The sequence below is a fragment of the Pongo pygmaeus genome, chromosome 7 (genome assembly GCF_028885625.2).
Source record: "Pongo pygmaeus isolate AG05252 chromosome 7, NHGRI_mPonPyg2-v2.0_pri, whole genome shotgun sequence".
NCBI lineage: Eukaryota > Metazoa > Chordata > Mammalia > Primates > Hominidae > Pongo > Pongo pygmaeus.
In genome coordinates this window covers 16,198,262-16,222,287 of record NC_072380.2, presented here as the reverse complement: position 1 = coordinate 16,222,287, position 24,026 = coordinate 16,198,262, and the positions used below count along the sequence as shown (strand labels likewise).

General features: G+C 35.0%; 1 protein-coding gene across 4 annotated transcripts in view; it reads left to right on the top strand.

Annotated features, from left to right (window-relative positions):
• The first annotated feature begins 3,149 nt into the window (after positions 1 to 3,149).
• MSR1 (macrophage scavenger receptor 1) overlaps positions 3,150 to 24,026 on the top strand; it is an 86,500-nt gene continuing 65,623 nt past the window's right edge. For 2 of the 4 annotated variants that reach the window (XM_054499458.2, XM_054499461.2), the window contains exons 1-3: positions 3,150 to 3,254; positions 18,020 to 18,126; positions 20,740 to 20,853. In XM_054499458.2, coding sequence (XP_054355433.1) covers positions 18,024 to 18,126; positions 20,740 to 20,853 — 217 coding nt within the window. In that variant the 5' untranslated portion in view covers positions 3,150 to 3,254; positions 18,020 to 18,023. Of the gene's footprint in view, positions 3,255 to 9,388; positions 9,596 to 18,019; positions 18,127 to 20,739; positions 20,854 to 24,026 lie in introns of all 4 variants that reach the window. The other 2 variants (XM_054499459.2, XM_054499460.2) reach the window with 2 other exon arrangements.

Sequence of the window (24,026 nt, the reverse complement as noted above, 5' to 3'; positions counted from 1 at the left end):
CTAGCACCACCGATGTAAGATTGTGTGGGTGAGCCAAAATATTATTATAGGTTCAATAGAAGGAAGATACTATTTAATTCTGATATTATCCTTGGTCTGTTTCTGTTTTTTGACTTCAATAATTCTCATTTAGGAAAGTTCTGTTTAATAAGGCTATATAAAATGTTACTGGTAACTTCACAGTTTTCTTCTTGTGATTATCAAACAAAAAGCTCTGCCAATATGCAATTTTTCAATGTCAATTTTAATAAAGAATGTTTTGATAATTCTGTAAATGCTTTATAATCCCACAGCAATATGTGTCCATTGCAGCATTATTAAAATCTGCATTTAAATCATTATTTACTTATTGCTTTGAATTAAGAACATAAAAAATTTTATCTTGAAACTTTATCATATATGTCACACAATAAATAAGTCATAATGTATTAACTATATATTATGACTAACAACCTGTTGTAACTTTAGACATACAAAAATACCTCTTAATAAGTGTAAAATGTTAAATCTTCTTTTGAGTTCAGTATACCTGTACACAATGAGCCCTAGGACATTTGAATCAATTCTTTCAAGCCATTTGTCTATTTGATTATGAATCTCTATTTGGTCACTGGACATAGTCTTACATAGACCTCATTCTAGACACATATATCCATAAGCAACAAAAATGAAGTAATTGGGATCCGTCACAATAACTATGAACAAAGTAACTATCCACATGATCTGGAATTTGCCCATATTTGTGGTTTGTTTTCTGTATACCGTTTTTGATGGAGATATTATAGTCCCCTAATAACACATATACCTACTTCAGCTTAAGAAAAAACTGTATTTTGCTAAATTTGGTAATCAGACTGGGTTTAAACAACAGCTCTGATGACTCATAACTCTATGATCTTGAGAAATTTACTTAACTCTCTAAACATTAATTTCTCAATTAGGGAAGTGATATGACAAAGTTGCTGTGAAATCAAATGAAAGAATGAATGCAAAGTCCCAACCCTTTAGACATTACCTCTGTTCTCAATTAAACATTGGCTTGAACTGAACATTTTTTACATGGTTCCCTGCTAAAGGTGTTTTTACATATAGTAAGATCTAATAGATAATATTATGTTATATAATCTATAATTATTATATATAAAACTATATAAAATTATATAGTACCTATTTAGACACATAAAAAGGGAAGTTTTTTAATGAAAAATTAGATTGGCTGAAGAGTGTGGAAATCATCACACAGGGAAGTGGTTAGCACCGTGGATATACACCAAACAATATTAGAGAGACATACTGAAAATAAAGCACACTGACAGAAAGAAACCTCATTAGGATAGAATTTTGGGAGGTTGGTGTCTTTGCTTGTTATTCCCAGAGTCTGACTTTTCTAATCACGTAGTATTGTCAGGGATATCTAAATTTTAAACTTCAGATTTTGTACAAAAAAACCTAAAAGGTCTATATTTTAAAATAAGAAGCATATACAAATAATTGTAAAGGAAAGAATGTGAGTTTTGTAGTCTCCAGTTCCGCGTCAGTAAGAATTTGATGAGGGATAGCCAATAGTATTTATGCTGGTCCAGGCTGGATCAGATTGTGATCGTACTTCTAGTCTTAAAGCTGCGTGGTTAGAAATTATGCAGCTTACTTTGATGCCTGTCCTACTACTGCTATTAGCCTTTTAGTGGTTACCTTAAGAATGACTGAATAATACTGTTATTTTGCATCTCTCAAAGGCCGTGCCCTGTTCCTGCATTCTTTTTTCCAGACGTATTGACTTCTGAAGGATGGTGCCCATGGGCACAACAATTTGGGGCACCTTTTGGTAGGAAGCATTATTTCTCCTGTTTAGGCACAAAGAGGTGACTGTGGAATATAAACTAAACACCTTCTTCCAGAAATATCAGTTGTAAAAATTAGCTCATTAATGTAATGTTGAACGTTTTTATGTGAGTCGTACTTGAACTTCTTGAATGTGAGTAAATAACTGAGTTGAATTGTATAAAACCCTGATGGATGACAGAAGGGAAAGAACATCCCTTTTATCTGATCCCATGCCTGAGATTCCTTCCCTCTACTATACTACTGGAAATAAACAACTTGTCTGGTGCTCTAAAAACTAATGCTATTATCATTATAGAGAGAACAGGAGTGAGTGCTTTTAGATTATTACTTATTACTTGTACTTACTAAGGCATCATATTCTTTCTTCATGTGTTTTGTGTTTGAGGCTAGGGATAAAGGTACAGGAAAAAGGATTTCAGAAAAAAACCTGAATCACTAAACAAGGAGTCTTTCTTTTTTTTTTTTGAGATGGAGTCTCACTCTGTTGCCCAGGCTGGAGTGCAGTCGCATGATCTCTGCTCACTGCAACCTTCGCCTCCTGGGTTCAAGCAATTCTTCGGCCTCAGCCTCCCGAGTAGCTGGGATTACAGGTGCACGCCTGGCTAATTTTTGTATTTTTAGTAGAGACGGGTTTCACCATGTTGGCCAGGCTGGTCTAGAACTCCTGACCTCAAGTGATCCAGCCACCTCAGCCACCCAAAGTGCTGGGATTACAGGCATGAGCCACCACACCTGGCCAAACATGGAGTCTTTACTCAACATTATAGTAACATGAAAGAGGAGATCATGAGAATCCATGTATGTTTTAGAAGGCATAGATTACTTATAAAAAAGGAAAGATCAGGCCGGGCACGCTGGCTCACGCCTGTAATCCCCGCACTTTGGGAGGCCAAGGCGGGTGGATCATGAGGTCAGGGGATCAAGACCATCCTGACCAACATGGCAAAACCCTGTCTCTACTAAAATACAAAAAATTAGCCGGGTGTGGTGGTGCGCGCCTGTAGAACCCTGGAGGCAGAGGTTGCAGTGAGCCGAGATCACACCACTGCGCTCCACCCTGGTGAGACAGCGAGACTCCGTCTCCAAAAAAAAAGGAAAGCTCAATCTGCTGTAAATTATGTGCTTGTTTCAACAACCCTTGTTTCTTTTCCTTTTCACTTCTCTTTTTTTTTTTTTTAAAGCGGCCTAAATGGGGTGAAGAGTGAGTTATCTGACAAATTTAGATTTTGCAAACCTGTGCATTGATGAGAGTGCTATTGGAACACATTAAGAAAGATTTTCAACGCAGGAATGTGTCATTTCCTTTCTTCGTGTACCAGATGCTGAAATACTATGAGATAAAGATTTTAGGTTTCAATTGTAAAGAGAGAGAAGTGGATAAATCAGTGCTGCTTTCTTTAGGACCAAAGGTAAAGAAAAAAAAGGCTTATTTTAATGTTTTTTCCAGAATTGTTTCTATTAATTGTTATGTGTGTACTCTGTGTGTGTGTGTGCATGCGTGTGTGATATATATTTGTGTGTCTGTGTGTGTGTATGATGAGATGAATGATTTATAGTAGAATGCTTTATTCTATCAGCAATAATTTGGTTTGGTTTTTTTCGATAATCAAAAATAGGGATTTCTGCTAAATTTTCCATGAGTGAAAAACATATATGTTCACAAGTACATATGAAATACACTAAATGCTTTGTAGTTTGAACTAGCAATTTGGTTTTTTCATATAATTAAGCATATTTTGTTTAAAATACTGGCTTTATTCAAAGTATAACTTGATATATTTCAGTTATTCTCCTTTCATAACTTTTCATGGAACATTTTTGGCTTTAATCTAATGCCTTTTATTATCTTTCCTTGATTTATAGCAAATATTGGCTGGGTATCTACTATATGCACTTCATTGAACTAGATGTGGGGAAAGGATACAAAAAATAAAATATAGTTCTTTCTGTGTTCAGGAATCTTATGATTTAAAACATATCTCCAAATAGGCATAATGTAATTTGAGCACCTTAAGTAGTATGAAAGTGCTATAGATAATTACTAGCACCTTAAGTAGTATGAAAGTGCTATAGATAATTACTAGCACCTTAAGTAGTATGAAAGTGCTATAGATAATTACTATGAAAATATAGGCGAGGCCAAAATTACTTCTATGGGAAAAAAGTCTATCAAAAATAAATCTTCATGGAGATACTAGAAATCTCATTAATCTTGAAGACCAAGTAAGATTCACACAACATATAATGGGAGGTTGGCATTTGCATTGACCAGGTAAAAATACTTACAGTAAAACCATGGAACTGAGATTACGAATGTTTTGTGCAGTGATTAGCAGTTTTATGCAGTGGGTAAGAGCTGATCTTCTGGGAGCAGACTGCCTGTGTTCAAATTCCAGCTCCCCTGCTCCTTTGCTGAGTGACTTGACTAGTTACTTACACATTTCAGTTCCCTAACCTGTAAAATGGAGAAAATACTACTGTGTACCTCATGAAGATACCGTGAGAACAAAATAAGAAAAGCTGATATTTTTTAAAAAATGGTATTTTAAAATAACAGGGATTCATATATTGATGATTTTCTGTGTACCAGGCAATTTACAAAAATTATTTTTATTTCTCACAATAATTCTTTAAATTTATATTGTGATCATATTTTACATATCTAAAGAAACTTCAATTCAAATAAGTTAAAATATTTGCCTAAGGTCACACAGCTAAATGATGTCACAGTCAATACTCAAATCTAGACTTCAGATTCAAAAGTTGATGCTCTTTCTTCTTTGCTACCAAGGATGAATATCAGTGACATTAGGCACAAAATAAATATTTCCATTTCTTACTAAAATCTTTCTTACAGATGGGTTCCTTAAGCATAAAGCTGTTAGTTTCACAAATAATCTTAATTTAATTTTCATTTTATATACACATTCAACCGCTGTTACAAAAATCAAAGTTATTCTTTTATATAATAAGGAGGATCACAAAGTTATTATTTATTCCAAATCTTGAAGATAAAGTTGACCTTAAGAATATGATGGGCTGGGCACAGTGGCTCACACCTGTAATCCCAGCACTTTGGGAGGCTGAGGTGGACGGATCACCTGAGGTCAGGAGTTCGAGACTAGCCTGACCAACATGGAGAAACCCTGTCTCTACTGAAAATAGAAAATTAGCTGGGGGTGGTGGCGCATGCCTGTAATCCCAGCTACTCGGGAGGCTGAGGCAGGAGAATCATGTGAACCCAGGAGGCGGAGGTTGTGGTGGGCCGAGATCACGCCATTGCACTCCAGCCTGGGCAATAAGTGGGAAACTCCATCTCAAAAAAAAAAAAAAAGAATATGATGAAATAAAAATCTTAGAAAAACAAATACATGTCAAATATGAAAAGACAGATGGTAAATATGTATTAAATATATTAAATATAAAGAGCTTATTCATGTGCACAGGTAAAAGAAACCTGTGGGGATGTATAAACAATGAATATGAATAGATAATAACCCAAGAAGAACAATATATGTCAAACAATTACATGGAAATCTCTCTTTTACATTAATAATAAAAAATAAAACTGAAAACCACTTTCAGGTATTATTTAACTTTTATTAAAATCTGAATGATTCTAAAATAAGCTTTATTATTCAATGGTAGTGAATTTTGCTTGAAACTGCCATATCATATATAAGTCTGGAATATTAATAAATTTATGTTATCTTTTTAAAGATCACTAAGTAGAGCCCAAGAAGTTCAAAATAGTTTTCCTTTCACCTTTTAGTTTCACATATGGTGAATTATCCTAAAGAAACATTTTGAAAGAAGAAAGCTAAATTATGAAAATAATGGCCAGGTGCAGTGGCTCACACCTGTAATCCCAGCACTTTGGGAGGCCAAGGTGGGTGGATCACCTGAGGTCAGGAGTTTGAGAACAGTCTGATGAACATGGTGAAAAATACAAAAATGAGCTGGGCATAGTGGCAAATGCCTATAATCCCAGCTCCTCGGGAGGCTGAGGCAGGAGAATCACTTGAACCCAGTAGGCAGAGGTTTCAGTGACCTGAGATCACACCATTACACTCCAGCCTGGGTGACAAAGCAAGACTCCACCTCAAAAAAAAAAAAAAAAGGAAATATTTATAACATCATTATTTACATCAGTGAAGCATTGCCCCCTGACAAAAGGAAAAAAAGTTTAAAAGGAAAAATCATGTTTTAGAAAAATGGCTATATAAATAAGATTTTATATATATATAAAATCATATATATGATGAATTATTATGTAACAAAGACTTGGAACTAACTCAAATGTCCCTCAGTGATAGTCTGGATAAAGAAAATGTGGCATGTATACACCATGGAATACTATGCAGCCATTAAAAAGGATGAGTTCCTCTCCTTTGCAGGGACATAGATGAAGCCGGAAACCATCATTCTCAGCAAACTAACACAGGAACAGAAAAACAAACACTGCATGTTCTCACTCATAAGTGGCAGTTGAACAATGAGAACACATGGACACAGGGAGGGGAACATCACACTCCGGGGCCTGTCAGTGGGCGGGAGGCAAGGGGAGGGATAGCATTAGGAGAAATACCTAATGCATGCAGGGCTTAAAACCTAGATGATGGGCTGATGGGTGCAGAAAACCACCATGGCACATGTATACCAATATAGCAAACCTGCACATTCTGCACGTGTATCCCAGAACCTAAAGAATAATAAAAGAAATTTCAAGTTTGAAAAATTCATTTGAATTATTAAAATAATGAGATGATGTTAAGGAAAATGCATAATACCAAATGATATGTGCATGACGACATGAACTATGTTACGTGTATACATATTTCCAAAGACTCGAGTTTCATTTTAAAAATTAAGGGTTTTTTTTCCTTTATTAGGGTGATGAGATGACAGAAATTTTATCCTAACATATCTATAATATTATAAAATGTTTTATAATAAAAACAGAGAAAAGTAAGGTATATGGTTCCAAACAAATTAACCTTGAAATTCTTTCATTATGAATTTCCTGTAAACTTTTCATCCACTTGATAAAAAGCTGATATTACAGAAATGTGTTTCACTTCTCATGAGCACGTGCTTTTAATAGACTACACAAACTCCAAGGATTTCACAATCCTTTATCAGCACGTTGACATTTAATAGGAAGAGTAACTTTATGTGAAGTTACTTTTTTCCCTGACTTTGGAACTGATATTAAAAGGCACACTTGAACAGTGTGAGTTCTTCACTGCCTGCTAAATGAAGGCTCATGCATGTATGTATGTTCACGTTACTAAAAAATTGCAATGATTATAACCAGAGTAAGGAGCTGAAATAATCTGGTAATTTTAATAATAAATGCTTTTGAAGCAAAGTGGGTTCACTGAGGGTAATATTTTTGTTTCAGTTTGCTAGTTACGTGCAGTGCAAAGAGAAATATTTTATTTTCCAGTGTGTAACAGAAGAATTTTTAAAATCCCTACTTTAGTGAACCACAAAGTTTTCTCGAGGCATAACCTAAGATATAAAATCCAGTCATCTTGAAAAATATCTTGCCTTTCATTTATTTATGTAATTTTAAATACTGCATTATGTATGTAATGAGCACCTTCAGGAACTCTCTGATCCCTGAACCAAAGAGATCAAAACTCCACATCATGGATCTGGCTTGGATGAGAGAAGACAGATGATAGACAAGACAGATAAGGAAAATATGTTTCTGGGGGAAAGAAAATGAAGCCAGGATGGGGAAGTCAAAGCCCCAAGGGGTTGTAGCTTGAAAATGGATGTTCGGAAACAGTCAGCTTGCTTGCTTGCTTGCTTTTTCTTTCTTTCTTTCTTTCTTTTTTTTTTTTTTTTGAGACAGAGTTTTATTCTTGTTGCCCAGGCTAGAGTGCAGTGGCCTGATCTTGGCTCACTGCTACCTCTGCCTCCCAGGTTCAAGCAATTCTCCTGTCTCAGCCTCCTGAGTAGCTGGGATTACAGGTACCCGCCACCACACTCAGCTAATTTTTTGTATTTTTAGTAGAGATGGGGTTTCATCATGTGGGCCAGGATGGTCTCGAACTCCTGACCTTAGGTGATCCACCCGCCTCCCAAAGTGCAGGGATTACAGGTGGTCTGCTTTATTGAGTCAGACTTTAGTGAGGGCCTGAGTGAGACGAGCAGGCATTCAGGGGCTTTGAGCATGGGAGTGACTCAATCTGCCTTACTTTTTAAGAGGATTCTTCTGGAAACTGTGTGGAGAATTAATTCAAGAATGTAACAGTGAAAGTCAAGTCAAGGAGCTATTAAAATCAACAAGGTGAGGCTATGCTCAATAGCTCATGTGTGTAATCCCAAAAATTTGGGAGGCTGAGGTGGGAAGTTGCTTGAGGCTAAAGAGTTTGAGATCAGCCTGGGCAACATAGGAAGACTGCATCTCTAGAAAAAAAAATAATAATAAACAAGTAACTGGGCATGATTGCATGTACCTGTAGACCCAGCTACTCAGGAGGCTGCGGTGGGAGAATCACTTGAACCCAGAAGGTCAAGGTTGCAGTGATGGGATCACATGGCTGCACTCCAGCCTGGGCAAGAGAGCAAGACCTTGTCTCAAAAAAAAAAAAAAAAAAGAAATGTCACAGTGAAAAGGATAATGGGGCTTGGACAGGATGCTAGCAAGGAAGTGACAAGAAGCCCTCAGTTTCTACATAGCGTTTGAAAACAAAACAACAGGATCGGATGAGAGACTGGATGTAGTGGATGAGAAAAGGCAAGGAAAAAGGAAGACCTCTAGGTTTGCACCATATTAGAATTCTAAGCAGGGGTGTTGTTAGGCAGTGCATATATGGATCTGGAGTTGAGAGGTGAGCTATGGGCAAGAGATAAAGACTTAAGAGTCATCAGCCTTCTAGATTATATTTAAAGCAATGAGGCTAGTGAGATCACCAAGGGAGTGAAAATAGAAGGAGAGAAAACAGAACAGAAACTGGGCCCTGGCTCACTCTGCTGTTGAGACGTTGGGGAGATGAGGAGGAATACCCAGAAATAAATAAAACTCTCCTGGATGTGCTGTCTCAGTGCAATCATCAGTATCTCTCTTCTCAACAGAAAACCATGAGCATGAACAACTTTCATTTATGCACTGAGGGACTTTCATTTTTATACATTTATTGCTGCCAATCTTGCAAGGTTTTATTTCTGCTTCTACCACACAGGAAAAACAACTTAAATTCTATGTGGCAGGTTATGGATTTCTTGCAGGCCACGAACTTCTTTGTTCTTTTCCATGACCGTGACTGCTTCTTGTTTTTCTCCTGCAGTGTCAAAAAGTTCTTCCTTGTCTTTTGTACTGAGTCTTCTTCCTCTACTCACCCAATGAATATCATGTTTTTCAAGTTTATGTCTTTGGTGTCTTTTTTCCTGAAAAAAGTTATCTTCTACTGTTTGACTTTTTCCCTACTGTTTTGTTAAAATGCTGTGTTTCAGGTGCTATTAATTTGTCCTCTCTCTTAATGCCCTTGGATTCTCCTCTTAATTTTCTGCACCATTGCTGCTACCCAAGATGCCTGGCTGGAGTAGATAAAAATAAGCCGAAGTCCAAAAATTGGATGGAATGGAAGGAATGGATCAAAGGAAATCAGGAGTTTTTGTGCAATCGGATATGGGTCTTATAGATGAGAGTGGTCTAGAAAAGAAGCTCTGGCTTCAGATTGTGTGACTGTGCTTTGCCGGCATATGCCTAACTGTATCACGTATTCTCCACTATACAGTAAGTAGATGATAATAATAAGTGGATATGATAATAAAAAGATGATGTAAATGGATGATATACCCACAGTGAAAATCCTGGAAAAAGAAAAGTTAGGTCACTGTAGAAAATCCACCTTTGTAGCTAGTTGTGTTATGTAAAACAAAAGCTGATTCTGAGATTGAGATCTGGATTGGCTATATTGGCTCGATCAGGACACAGGCAGTAGTTCAAGCCATGAAAGTAGATGATATTCTCAGAGAGACTGTGCAGACTAAGAAAAAAGACAGTAACATCAGAAAATGCCACAAATCCTGTGGCTGCATTGTCTCTGATGAACGTGATCTTTTTTTCTTCTGGAAAATATATATACCAACGTTTCATGCAGTTCATGATAAACCAATCCTTCGTGATAAACCAATCCCTTTTGAACATTGCCCAGAAAGCAAACAGACTTCCCATGGTGCACAAATGTAGCCATAGGGACAATCGTTCATTCCTCATTCCACTGAGTATGCTTTAGTGTTCACCTCCCTTCTGGCCCACTACACCTGTCAGGGGCATTTTATAGACCAAATATTGTCAGTTAGTCTAAACCACTCGTAGACATGTACTAGATGGTTTTCCTTTTTCGGAGATTAAATAAATCTTCCCCAGGTAACCACATTATCACTTCTATATGCTAAAAAAAAATAAACCAAAGGTTAGAAACTTAAAAACAAAATCAAGCTTCATCTCTAGTTCAAAGTGAAAGGGAGAAAAGCAAAATGTTTAATAAGCAATATATATTGTGTCACTAATAATATTAATCCAGGTCACTACTGCCAAAGCAAACAATAAATTGTTACTTCATTTGTATAGATAGTAATTCAATGTTATATTTTGGGTAGGTTGTGAAAGCCAGATCAATTTATGTGATCAGAAAAATAAAGGAAGAAATTGATGAGTCAGATGCTACCAGCTACATGCCTCTCCAGCCTCTTCTTTTTGAACCTCCTTTATACCTGTTTGGAGAAAAAGTATAAACAGTGTACTACCAACCTAACTAAGGTTATTATAGTCTGGTTGTTTAAAATACCATTTTTTTCTCCTTTTGTCTTTTTCCCACTCTCCAAGGTACTCAAGAAAATTGAACAGATGTAATAGATCAAATTAAAACATTTTATTTCCTGAAAGCCTTTTTTGCCTGTTGTAGTGTGCAGGACCCCTCCCCTTTCATGCAAGAGACAGGAAGTTACCTGAATCTAGGCTGAAAAGGTTATCTGAAAAGAAAGTATAATAAAAGGGACATTTGGCTTTTTAAATCTTTGTTTTCTCTTAACCTAGGTAAGGCATATTAAAAATAAATATGTTAAGGTAAAAGATAAATGTTGTTGTCTTTATGAAAAGTTAAAACTGCTCTCACTTCCATGTTGTTCATACCTTCATGCTTTTTAACATGATATTTTGCATCCTGGAACGACCTTACCCCAGATTCTGCTCATTTTCAAAACCCTGATTCATTGTCATCTTCTCTGTATTGCTACCTTGATTACTCACTTCCCCAAAAGAGTTAATCACTCCTTTTTGTACTATGCCTGTGCTTTATATATATATAATAATTGTATAATAATATATATTTGTATATAATATATATTATATAATTATATTATATATTATATACAATTATATATTATATTATATATTATATAATATATATTATACAATTATATAATATATATAATATACAATTAAAGAATATATAATATATAATATACAATTATATAATATATAATATATATTATATACAATTATATAATATATAATATATATTATATACAATTATATAATATATAATATATATTATATACAATTATGTAATATGTAATATATATTATATACAATTATATATTATATGTTATATATTATATACAATTATATATTATATGTTATATATTATATACAATTGTATATTATATGTAATATATATTATATACAATTATATATTATATGTTATATATTATATACAATTATATATTATATGTTATATATTATATACAATTATATATTATATGTTATATATTATATACAATTATATATTATATGTTGTATATTATATACAATTATATAATACATAATATATATAATATACAATTATATAATATATAATATATAATATACAATTATATAATATATAATATATATTATATACAATTATATATTATATACAATTATATAATATATGTTATATACAATTATATAATATATGTTATATACAATTATATAATATATGTTATATACAATTATATAATATATAATATATACAATTATATTATATATATTATATACAATTATAACATATTATATACAATTATATAATATATAATATATATTATACAATTATATTATATATAATATATTGTATTATATTAAATATAATTATATATTATATAATTATATATTTAATATTATATATTGCCAATTATATGATATATAAAATATATAATATATATTTGCCAATATATAATATAATATATAATATATTAACATAATATAAATTACATATAATTATACATATATTTATATTATATAATATATAATTGGCAAATATATATGATATATATAATATAGTTGGGAAATATATATATTTATAATATATATGTTATATTAATATAATATTATATTATATATTAGAATTATATTTATATACTATATATTTGCCAATTATATAATATATAATATGTTAACATGTATAAATTATATATTATATAATTTATATATAAATATGTATTACATGTTATATATGTAATTATATATAATGAATATTTATACTTATAGTTACTCATATATTTATATATGAATATTCAGCATATTCTATTCAGTATATTCAATATTTATTCAATATATTCTATGTTCCAGGTTGCTTTAGTCTCTAGTGACATAATGTGGACAAAAGCAGACATGGTCCCTACTCGTTCCGAGTTCACAGTGTAAAGATATTTATAAGATTTGGAAGGCTTCAGCTTTTTTCATGAACGTTCTTACCTGGTAGATAGAATAATCTGAGATGTTTATTTTGCATTTCAGTGAAAATGGAGCCAGAATATCTCAAATGTGAGGATCAAAGCCATAATCAAACATACGGAGAAGGGGCCAGTAGGTAGCCTGAAAGGAAACTTTTCTAGTTATAGACATGCACTAGTTAAAAATGTTTCAGTCAACACAGGACCATATATATGATGGTGGTCCCAGAAGATTATAATGGAGCTGAAAAGTTCGATCACCTATTGACCTCATAGCTGTTGTAAGGGAATAGCACATTGCATTACTCACATATTTGCGGTGATGCTGGTGTAAACGAGCCTACTGCTCTGCCAGTCATTTCAAAGTATAGCATATACAGTTACATAAGTATGTAATACTTGATAATAAATGTTAATGGTTTATGTATTTACCATATTATACTTTTTAATCGTTATTTTAGTGTGCACTCCTCCTATTTAGAAAAAAATATTCAACCATAAAGCAGCCTCAGGCATGTCCTTTAGGAGGTATTCTGGAGGAAGGCATTGTTATCACAGGAGATGACAGCTCCGTGCCTGTTACTGTTTCTGAAGACCTTTCAGTGGGAGAAGATATGGAGGGGAAGACAGTGGCATTGATGAGCCTGACCCTGTGTCGGCCTAGGCTAATGTGTGTGTTTGTGTCATAGTTATCAACAAAAAAGTTAAAGAAGTAGAAACATTAAAAAAAAAAAAAGGTTAAAATAGCTTATAGGATAAAGCTGTTTGGAAAGAAATTATTTTTGTACAGCTACACAATTTATGGTTTAAGCCAAGTGTTATTACAAAAGAGTAAAAAAGTTGTTTAAAAAGGTTTCTAAAGTATTAAAGGTACTGTAAACTAGGGCTAATTTATTATTGAACAAATAAAATTTTTTATACATTTAGTGTAGCTTAAGTGCAATGTTTATAAAGTCTACAGCTTTTCACATTCACTCACCACTCACTCACTCACTCACCTAGAGCAACTTCCAGTCCTGCAAGTTTCATTTATCCTAATTGCCCTGTACAGGTGCACAACTTTGTATCTTTTATAGCATATTTTTACTGCATTTCTCTATGTGTAGATATGTTAGAAACACACATACTTGCCATTGTGTTCCAACTGCCTACAGGATTCAGCACAGTATAACGTGCTATATAGGTGTGTAGCCTAGGAGCAACAGGCTACACCACACAGCCTTGGGGACGGGGGGGTTTGTAGCCTAGGAGCAGTAGGCTAGACCGTCTAGGTTTTTGTAAGTGCACTCTATGATGTTCACACTGCAATGAAATTGACTAGCAATGCATTTCTCAGAACATATCTTTGTCCTTAATTGACACATGTCTATACATACCAGGTATACATGAACACAATTTTTGTGAATCCATCTTTTACAAACTGAGTTCAAAGTTAAAAAGCGTTAGTACATAGTTCCAACTGCCTTAAACTATAGGGTTTTCGTTTTTCTTTCTTTTTTTTTTTTTTAATTATACTTTAAGTTCTGGGATACATGTGCAAAATGTTCAGGTTTGTTACATAGGTATACATATGCCATGGTGGTTTGCTGCACCCATCAACCCATCATTTACATTAGGTATTTCTTTTAATGCTATCCCTCCCCTTGCCTCCCACCCCCTGACAGGCCCTAGTGTGTGATGTTCCCCTCCCTGGGTCCATGTGTTCTCATTGTTCAGCTCCCACTTATACATGAGAACGTGCAGTGTTTTGTTTTCTGTTCCTGTGTTAGTTTGCGGAGAATTGTGGTTTCCAGCTTCATCCATGTCCCTGCAAAGGACATGAACTCACTGTTTTTTTATGGCTGCACAATATTCCATGGTGTATATGTGCCACATTTTTTTAATCCAGTCTATCATTGATGGGCATTTGGATCGGTTCCAAGAATGGCAATCATTAAAAAGTCAAGAAACAACAGATGCTGGAGAGGATATGGAGAAATAGGAATGCTTTTACACTGTTGGGAGTGTAAATTAGTTCAACCATTGTGGAAGACAGTGTGGCAGTTCCTCAAGGATTTTGAACCAGAAGTACCATATGACCCAGCAATCACATTACTGGGTATATTCCCAAAGGATTATAAATTATTCAACTATATTTTAAAGTGAATTTTGCTAAGTTTTATTGTCATCTCAGTTTTTTTTAATTATCTGGATTTTTTTTGTTCATTTGTTTTGCTTGGGGAGTAAAACTGCTCTTTAAATCGAATAGGGTAAATTTAAAGGGAGGAAATAGAGAAGAGGGTGGATCTAAATAATCCAGTTTAGCTTCTTACAATAGTTCATTTTCCCGGATAATCGTTTATTTATTTTGCTTTGCCTCTACCCGAGAAAGGAGAAGATTTGGGTTCTATGCCTACCTCCCTTCATTCCCTTCCTCCACAGTGGTCAGATCCATTAAAGAACACAGTCCTTGGTCAGATCAACGTAGGATTCATAAAAACCAACTCTCAGAAAGGAGGAATATGCAAAGATTGTCATTGCAAACTGCCAAATAAAGAAGCTTCTTAGTGATATTTTCAAAATATTTTGACAGGAGTTGAGTCATATCCTTACATGTCACTGCCTCTCCCCACAGTGGGATGAACATTTGCATCTGAATGATCGCCCTTCATTTCCTGGGCTGGATTTGAGTTTGCTGTCCTGAAGATGCCAGTGCGCTCAGTTAGAACTGTGCTGTGTTAAGTCCATTACACAGCATTCAAGAAAATCAGAAATGATCAGAAGATGTTGGCTTTATGCTAAATTTGTCAATCACATGAATGGAACTGTGTCCAACAAAAGAAGGCATATAATCACCTTTTATGGAAAAGGTTCTTAAAATGTGGTCCTCAGACCAATTGCATCACCTCTTGAGAATTTGTTGGAATTGCAAATTCTTGAGCCCCCACCCCAAATACCAGAAAGTCTGGGGGTGAGGCCCATCAGTTTCTTTTTATCAAACCTTTCCAATGTTTCTGATACATGTTAAAGAGACACAGGAACATTTTTTAAAGCTGCTTAGTATGCACATAGAATAGAGATTATGCTGAAAAATGTACAAGGACGTATTTGTATGGCTGCCAATGTAAAATGAGAAAAGCCCTGGAAAGTGAAAGAGTGAATGAGAGAGAGAGAAGAAAGAGAGAAGGGAGAGAGAGAGAGAGAAGAGAGAGAAGGAAGAGAGAAAGAGAAGAGAGAGAGAAGGGAGAGAGAGAGAGGAGAGAGAGAAGGGAGAGAGAGAAGAGAGAGAAGGGAGAGAGAGAGAGAAGAGAGAGAGAAGGGAGAGAAGAGAGAGAGGAAGAAGGAGAGAGAGAGAGAGACAGAGAGAAAGAAACCGGGTGCAATGGCTCACACCTGTAATCACAGCACTTTGGGAGGCAGACTTGAGGTCAGGAGTTCAAGATCAGCCTGGCCAACATGGTAGCAGTGAGCTGAGATTGCACCACTGCACTCCAGCCTGGGCGACAGAGTCAGTGAGACTCCATCTCAAAATAAGTAAATAAATAAATAAATACTTGATTTTTTTTTTTTTTTTTTGAGACAGAGTTTCACTCTTCTTGCCCAGGCTGGAGTTCAATGGTGCAATGTCCGCTCACTGCAAGCTCTGCCTCCCTGGTACAAGCAATTTTCCTGCCTCAGCCTCCCAAATAGCTGGGATTACAGGTGCCTGTCACCACACCTGGCTAATTATTTTGTATTTTTAGTGGGCACGTGTTTCACCATGTTGGCCAGGCTCATCTCGAACTCCTGACCTCAAGTGATTCACCCACCTCAGCCTCCCAAAGTGCTGAGATTACAGGCGTGAGCCACTGTGCCCGGCCAATAAATAATTTTCTTAAAAGATCCAGGAAATATTTATTTAGTCCAAATACACAAAACTATTTGTTCTAAGGGAAATTACTGTCTTTTCAGCGAATAGAGTAATTAAAATAATACTAAAGAAATTCCTTATTTGGCAGTTTGCAATGACAATTTGTATGTGCATCATTTCTGAGAATTGGTTTTTCTGAATCCTGTGTTGATATGGACAAGGACTATGTTCTCTAATGGATTTAAACACTGTGGAGGAAGAGGATGGAGGAAGGCAGGCATAGTTCCCAAATCCTCTCTTTTCTCAGGTAGAGGCAAATTAAAACAGTTATCTGGGAAAATTGACTTTTGTAAGAAGTCAAATCAGATCATTCAGATCCAGACCTTTCTTTACTTCCTTCCTTTTACTCTATTAAATTACTGATTAAATCATTTTACAAGTTATTTTCTGTCACATGTAAAAAATTTTTCAACTAAGAAAGAAGAGCTACCTCTTTTTCCACACTCAAAAAGCACACCTCTAAAAATAGAGATACACATTTGTAAATAGAAAGATACATGAGAGGGTTCCACATACATCTGTCTTTTTACGTGAAAGTTAAAACTTATGGGTAGGTTTAATACATTGCTGTATATGACAGATATACACATTTAACTAATTTTGGTTTTTTTGCTAAAATTAAATGTTATTTATTATAGATTGTGTCATAGAATATAGATTCCATTTCTTTTTTTTTTTAAATGCTCATCATCACTGGCCATCAGAGAAATGCAAATCACAACCACAATGAGATACCATCTCACACCAGTTAGAATGGCAATCATTAAAAAGTCAGGAAACAACAGGTGCTGGAGAGGATGTGGAGAAACAGGAACAATTTTACACTGTTGCTGGGACTGTAAACTAGTTCAACCATTGTGTAAGTCAGTGTGGCGATTTCTCAGGAATCTAGAGCTAGAAATACCATTTGACCCAGCCATCCCATTACTGGGTATATACCCAAAGGACTATAAATCATGCTGGTATAAAGTCACATGTACACATATGTTTATTGTGGCACTAGTCACAATAGCAAAGACTTGGAACCAACCCAAATGTCCAACAATGATAGCCTGGATTAAGAAAATGTGGCACATGTACACCATGGAGTACTATGCAGCCATAAAAAATGATGAGTTCATGTCCTTTGTAGGGACATGGATGAAGCTGGAAACCATCATTCTCAGCAAACTATCGCAAGGACAAAAAACCAAACACCACATGTTTTCACTCATAGGTGGGAACTGAACAATGAGAACGCATGGTCACAAGAAGGGGAACATCACACGCTGGGGCCTTTGTGGGGTAGGGGGAGGGGGGAGGGATAGCTATTAGGAGATACACCTAGTGTTAGATGACGAGTTGGTGGGTGCAGTACACCAACATGGCACATGTATACATATGTGACAGACCTGCACGTTGTGCACATGTACCGTAGAGCTCAAAGTATAATTAAAAAAAAAAAGAAAAACTGAATAGATTCCATTTCAAACTGAAATTTCAGTTTAAAACATTATGCAAAAGAGCCCTAGCCATTTCATGTGATATTAATGTATTTTTCCATTTGTTTCATAGAAGTATGGAGCAGTGGGATCACTTTCACAATCAACAGGAGGACACTGATAGCTGCTCCGAATCTGTGAAATTTGATGCTCGCTCAATGACAGCTTTGCTTCCTCCAAGTAAGTAGAGGGGGATGGGCTGCCCATGGAGGTCGTTCTTAGAGTTCTTGACAAAATATAAAAGTATCGTCTTGAGACTTACCTTAAGTGTATATGGATGTTAAAATAATACTTATTTGACAAATAGGGGTATTCTTGAGACAGAATAAAAATAAGCTTAAATAAAAGTAAGGCAGTATTATATGAAATTAAATTAATCTACAACACTGATTGAGCCTTCTGGCTTCCCAGCTACAATATTAGGTCCTGGAGATAAATATGATCCTAGCACCGTGAGCTAATATTTGAAAATCATGGGTGGTAGGTGCCTGTATTAGTTTTCTAGAGTTGTTGCAACAAATGGGAGGCTTGAAACAACAGAAATTTATTCGCTCACAGTTCTGAGATGCAGAAGTCTAAAATGCAGGTGTCAGAAAGACCATGTGCCCTTTCGAAGGCTCTAGAGAAGAATCTTCCCGTGCCTCCTCCCAGCTTCTGGGGGCTCCTGGCAGTCCTTAGTGTTCGTTGCCTCTCTAGCTGCACCACTCTTATCTCTCCTGCCTTCTTCATATGGTCTTCTCTGTGTAGCTATTTGTTCTTTCCTTACAAAGACATCAGTCATTAAATTAGGGTTCACCCTAATCCAATATCACTTCATTTTAACTTGATTACATCTCCAAAGACCCTATTTCCAAATAAACTCACTTTCACAGGTACCTATGGTTAAAACTTCAACATATCTCTTGGGGGCACACAATTCAACCCATATAGCAGTGGTGAAACATGTTTGCACAGGTTACGACAACAGCTCAAAAGTAGCAATACTCAGCTGTATCTCAACAGGATCATTTAAGATGTCAGGAGAGAGTTACTTAAAATTCTGCTAAACCTCAAAGTATAAATACATATTGCTAAGGGGATGGGTGGAGGTGGAAAAGAAAGAGAAGACATTTCAGTGTGAAGAAGCAGCATATACAAAGTTAAAGGCTCATATATGAGTTCTTACTTAGCAAACCTGAAATACAGACCTCAACTCCAGGGCACAGTGGATCTTGTGCTCTGTGTAAAGGACGGATGGGAGGATGTGGCACAAGTAAGACACATATAAGAAAAGATAATAGTGAGTGCTGTTACATACAGAAATGATGAGAGTTTGAAGAAGGAGGAGAGAGACATTGGGAGCAGAGAAAAAGCAATCAAAATGTTTGAGAACTATTTAAAAGGTGGAATTTACATTTGCGATGATAAATTAGAGATGAAGAAGATGACTCCTACTTTTCAGGCTTAATCAGCCTGGCAGGTGGACTATATCTCAACTTGCTTCTATTATGGGTTCTTTTTCTTTTTTCCTTCCATCTTTTCTTTCCTTTCCTTTTCTCTCTTTTCCCTTTTTTTTTTTTCTTTTTGAGACAGGGTCTCACTTTTTCACCTAGGCTGGAGTGCAGTGGTGCGATCATAGCCCATTACAGCCTCAACCTCTTGGGCTCAAGCAATTCTCCTACCTCAGCCTCCTAAGTATCTTGGATTACAGGGGCATGCTACCATGACTGGCTAATTTTTGTATTTTTTGTAGAGATGGTGTTTCTCCATGTTGCCCAGGCTGGTCTCAAACTCCTAGGCTCAAGCCTTCCTCCCGCCTTGGCCTTCCAAAGTGCTGGGATTACAGGTGTGAGCCACTGCATCCAGCTCTTTTCTTTTCTTTGCTTTTTAAAAACTTTCTCTTCTTTTCTTTTCAATACCTTAAATTAAATTAGTTTTAATTTAATTTAAAAACTTTGTTTTTAATTTAACAATTTGCAACCTGAAAGCAACATTTACTTTTTTTAATTGATCAATGAAAGCAATGACCATAGAAAATAAATTTTTAATGACCATTGTATTCACCTAATCAGAGAAATGACTTCTTCATCTACTCTTTCCCCCCATATTGATTTGTCTCTACTGCAATTAATATCCCATTATATAAATCACAGTGCCATATAAATGCATATGAATAAAAGGTTACTGTTATTAATATGTTCTGAAATATAGAGAGAGTGGGCTTCATTGATCCATTCTAAAGATTAGTAAAAATGTGAATCACTTTGTTTATTTCATTTTTCTTAAATATTGTTTACACTGTATTCAAATCATAAGAGGTATCCAGATACAAAACTACTGAGAAGGAATTGGACAAGAAAATTATTTTAACATCGTAGTCATTGAAAATAAATATTTGCCCTATCTGATTTTAAAATATTTAAAAAATTGCATAGTTACTTTAGAAAATTTTATTCTCACCCAGAATATATTCCCATATGAACACTGAATAAAATTTGTTTGCATATGTAAGTGTTGATATTAAAATTTACCAGCTGATTCCAAAAAATCAGACAAGCACAACTCGTAGAGCATGGTAACTTTCTTGTGGATGTTTAGTGAGTGGATAAGTCAATCAAGTGTCTATAATGATACCTGGATTGGCTTTTCCTGTGACTGTCCCTTTGCTTTCTACTGCAAAAATGTGGAACCTTTTTTCTTCTTTTTTATTCCAATAGGCTTGGTAGTAACAATATAACTGGAGATTAAAACAATTTTAATTATGGAAGAAGATAACACTTTCTAACAGTAGGCTGGGCTTTTTTGTTTTATTAGATCCTAAAAACAGCCCTTCCCTTCAAGAGAAACTGAAGTCCTTCAGAGCTGCACTGATTGCCCTTTACCTCCTTGTGTTTGCAGTTCTCATCCCTCTCATTGGAATAGTGGCAGGTAACGTAACCCCGAGTTTTGAAATTTAGTAACTCGTCCCGTGAATTGTTCATTGCCAAAGCAAAAAAGAAGCATTCAGTCGTTTGTGTATGGTACATTCATAAAGAAGATACTGTATTACAAAGTGTCCTTCAAATTCGTTAAGTTAAAAAACAGATTCCGCAAAGTTAAGTAGAAAAAAATAGTTTTTAAATTAGAAAAAACAAAATAGAATGGAAAAAAGAAGTGCAAGATAAAAATACAGATTTGTAAAAGTAAAATGAACAGGACTAAACTCTTTCAAAAATATATTATCCTCTAGAGTCCTCTCCTTCTAATGTGGGTGACAAATTTCAAAAGTATTCATTTTGCCAATGTGAAGAAATAACATGATCATTTACATTAACAATGGCTATAATATAAAAAAACAAGCCTGGTGTCCAGGAGAAGCTCTTCTATTCTTAGTACTGAGAGCAGAAAAAATATTTGTCAGTTTTTAAAGAGAGGAGACTTTGAAGAATAATGGCCTACAACTTAGTAAAATCCAGTTTATATGACCACATTTTTCATAGGGATATTATTTAAAATATCTCTGAAAATAACCTGATAGTATCTTCTCAAAGAAAAAATATACAACGTGATACTTGGGCTCAAAATGATGTTCTTGAGGTATATATTTCCTTGGAGAGTCTGACTTGAACCGGAGATAGATTTGACTGTTTCTGCAAGGGTAGATAGCTTGTGTACACCTTAAGCACGTATGTAAATATTATTCCCCTCGTAGCATTTTGGATGGATTTGATGTATTTCGATTGGCATTTGAATTTATATGCCTTATAGCTCTCCTCTTCTCTATATGACTGATAAAATGTCTGCCCATATGCTCTAATAAGAGATAGGCTGGGAATAAGATACATTTTTATGTGCATACTAAGCAGTTTAACAACAGCAACAAAAAAGTTCCTAAAGACCAGGCCAAACTTCCTCTGCTACAGGGCAGTCTAAGGAAGTATTCCAAGACAGAGCAAAAATTCCACTAAGATAGATATAATAAAAACAATAATACACCCTTACAATTAACCTCTGTACAGACACTGTAATTATTCTCATTATCCACATAAGAAAATTCAGACAGCTCAGTATTGTAGCTGGAGTTCCCATCCAAGACTTCTGAACTCTAGTTACTCTGGTCTTTTGTCTCCCAGCTTAATTAAGTCTTTATAAAACAATGTGGTTGGCCAATAAAAAACAAAAAAGTCGGCTGGGTGCAGTGGCTCACACCTGTAATCCCAGCACTTTGGGAGGCTAAGGTGGGCAGATCACGAGGTCAGGAGATCGAGGCCATCCTGGCTAACAAGGTGAAACCCCGTCTCTACTAAAAATACAAAAAAATTAGCTGGCTGTGGTGGCGGGCGCCTGTAGTCCCAGCTACTAGGGAGGCTGAGGCAGGAGAATGGCATGAACCCAGGGGGTGGAACTTGCAGTGAGCCAAGATCGCACCACTGCACTCCAGCCTGGGGGACAGAGCGAGACTGCTTCTCAAAAAAAAAGAAAAATCAAAAAAGTCACCACAGGAAAATATTTTCCAGAGGTAACAACTTCTTTTTGGCTATTAAAAATAAACTAAAACAAAAATCCAACCATAACAACCAACCAACCAACCAAACTATTGTTGTCTGAGTAAAAGGACCTGACATGTTTGGCATTAAACAATCAATTTCCTCATAAATCAAGGTTATCTGTATGTTTGTTTATGTCTTTGCTTATCAGTAATTTGAAATGCATAACTAAATGATGCTTCATTGTTGGGATTATTAACTATAAGCCAATTAGAATTTGAGTAGATTTCACTTTTATGCAAATCACTGCCTGCAGAGCCAACACCAGGGACCGCAGCTTCTGATAGGCTCATGCAGATTGCAGACAAGAGCCGGAAAATAATTCACGGTTCTAACCAAGTTCAAAGTCCCTGAGCTATTAGAAAATACTACCAAGTCAACACATTTGTTCTGGAGTTTACAATGATTGATTTGAAGTAGTTTGTTTACTAAAACTACAGTAGGTACCTACTAAAATTGACTAGACACTAAGAATGTTCAAATTTTATAAGTTCACATCAGTATCAGATTCACCAGAATTTGGAAAAGGCCTCACTATATTTATTATGTATTAATAATAAACAATTGACAATCCACTTACAACTTAAGTTGTAGATCAGTATATTTTTCAAAAAGAAACTAAAAAGCAATACATATCTCTACTTGGCATAAAAAATTACAAATGTAGACAGAATATATCCCTAAAATGGTAGAAGTTTGGCAAATATGAATTGATGGGTGAAATAGAATATTATATATAAAACTCTATGAAGTGAATTATATATTGAGGTGTGTTTTCTTAATTATAAGGTTTATTCCATTTACCACCTTTTCTTAAAGAAGCTGCTGAAACGCTATCAGAGTGTAACAACATAATACTGTGTCAGAACAATAAGATAAAAATCAAGAATTTATGTATATATATATAAATTGTTACTGAAATACTAAAAATTCTTTAGCTGAAAACAATATCCATTTGGGGTAGGAAAAGATAATTCCAATATGAAAGAGTAGGTATGATCTGTAGAATGAAATCTGTCCATAGGTTGTTGCACAGACCATAAAATTCTGTCTCCTTTCATGTGTGAAACAGAAAAGTCACAAAATGCCATCTCTCCAATAAAAATAAGTGAACTTTTGAAAATATAAACCCCGGCATTCTTTACCTAGATATATGATAAAAAGTTAACATTTTATAGAAAAATTAGTTTTCACTCAGGGTTCGATGAAACAGGCAATTTGTGTTTTTAGATCTATTAACAAAATGTAGCATTTACTGTCAACTCATGTTTAAGTTGTCGTCAAATTAAAAGTAGTTGGTCACGTGACCTTAGTCACATTGGGGCTTCTCTTTCCATATTGTGAAAAATATTAGCTTTACTGATACAAAATAAATCTTATTTCCAGTGAAAGTAAAACTATACAGTTGAGCAATCAGCGCAACGTGCATAGTAAAATAAAGCAGAGAGATGACTGTGTTCATGGGAACGTCCAACTCCAGAAAAAGATTTTTATCACACAATGCTACTTCCCCATAGTTAATCAATATTGGGCATATAGGTACTTGAATCACATATCTTGAATCCAAATATTAAT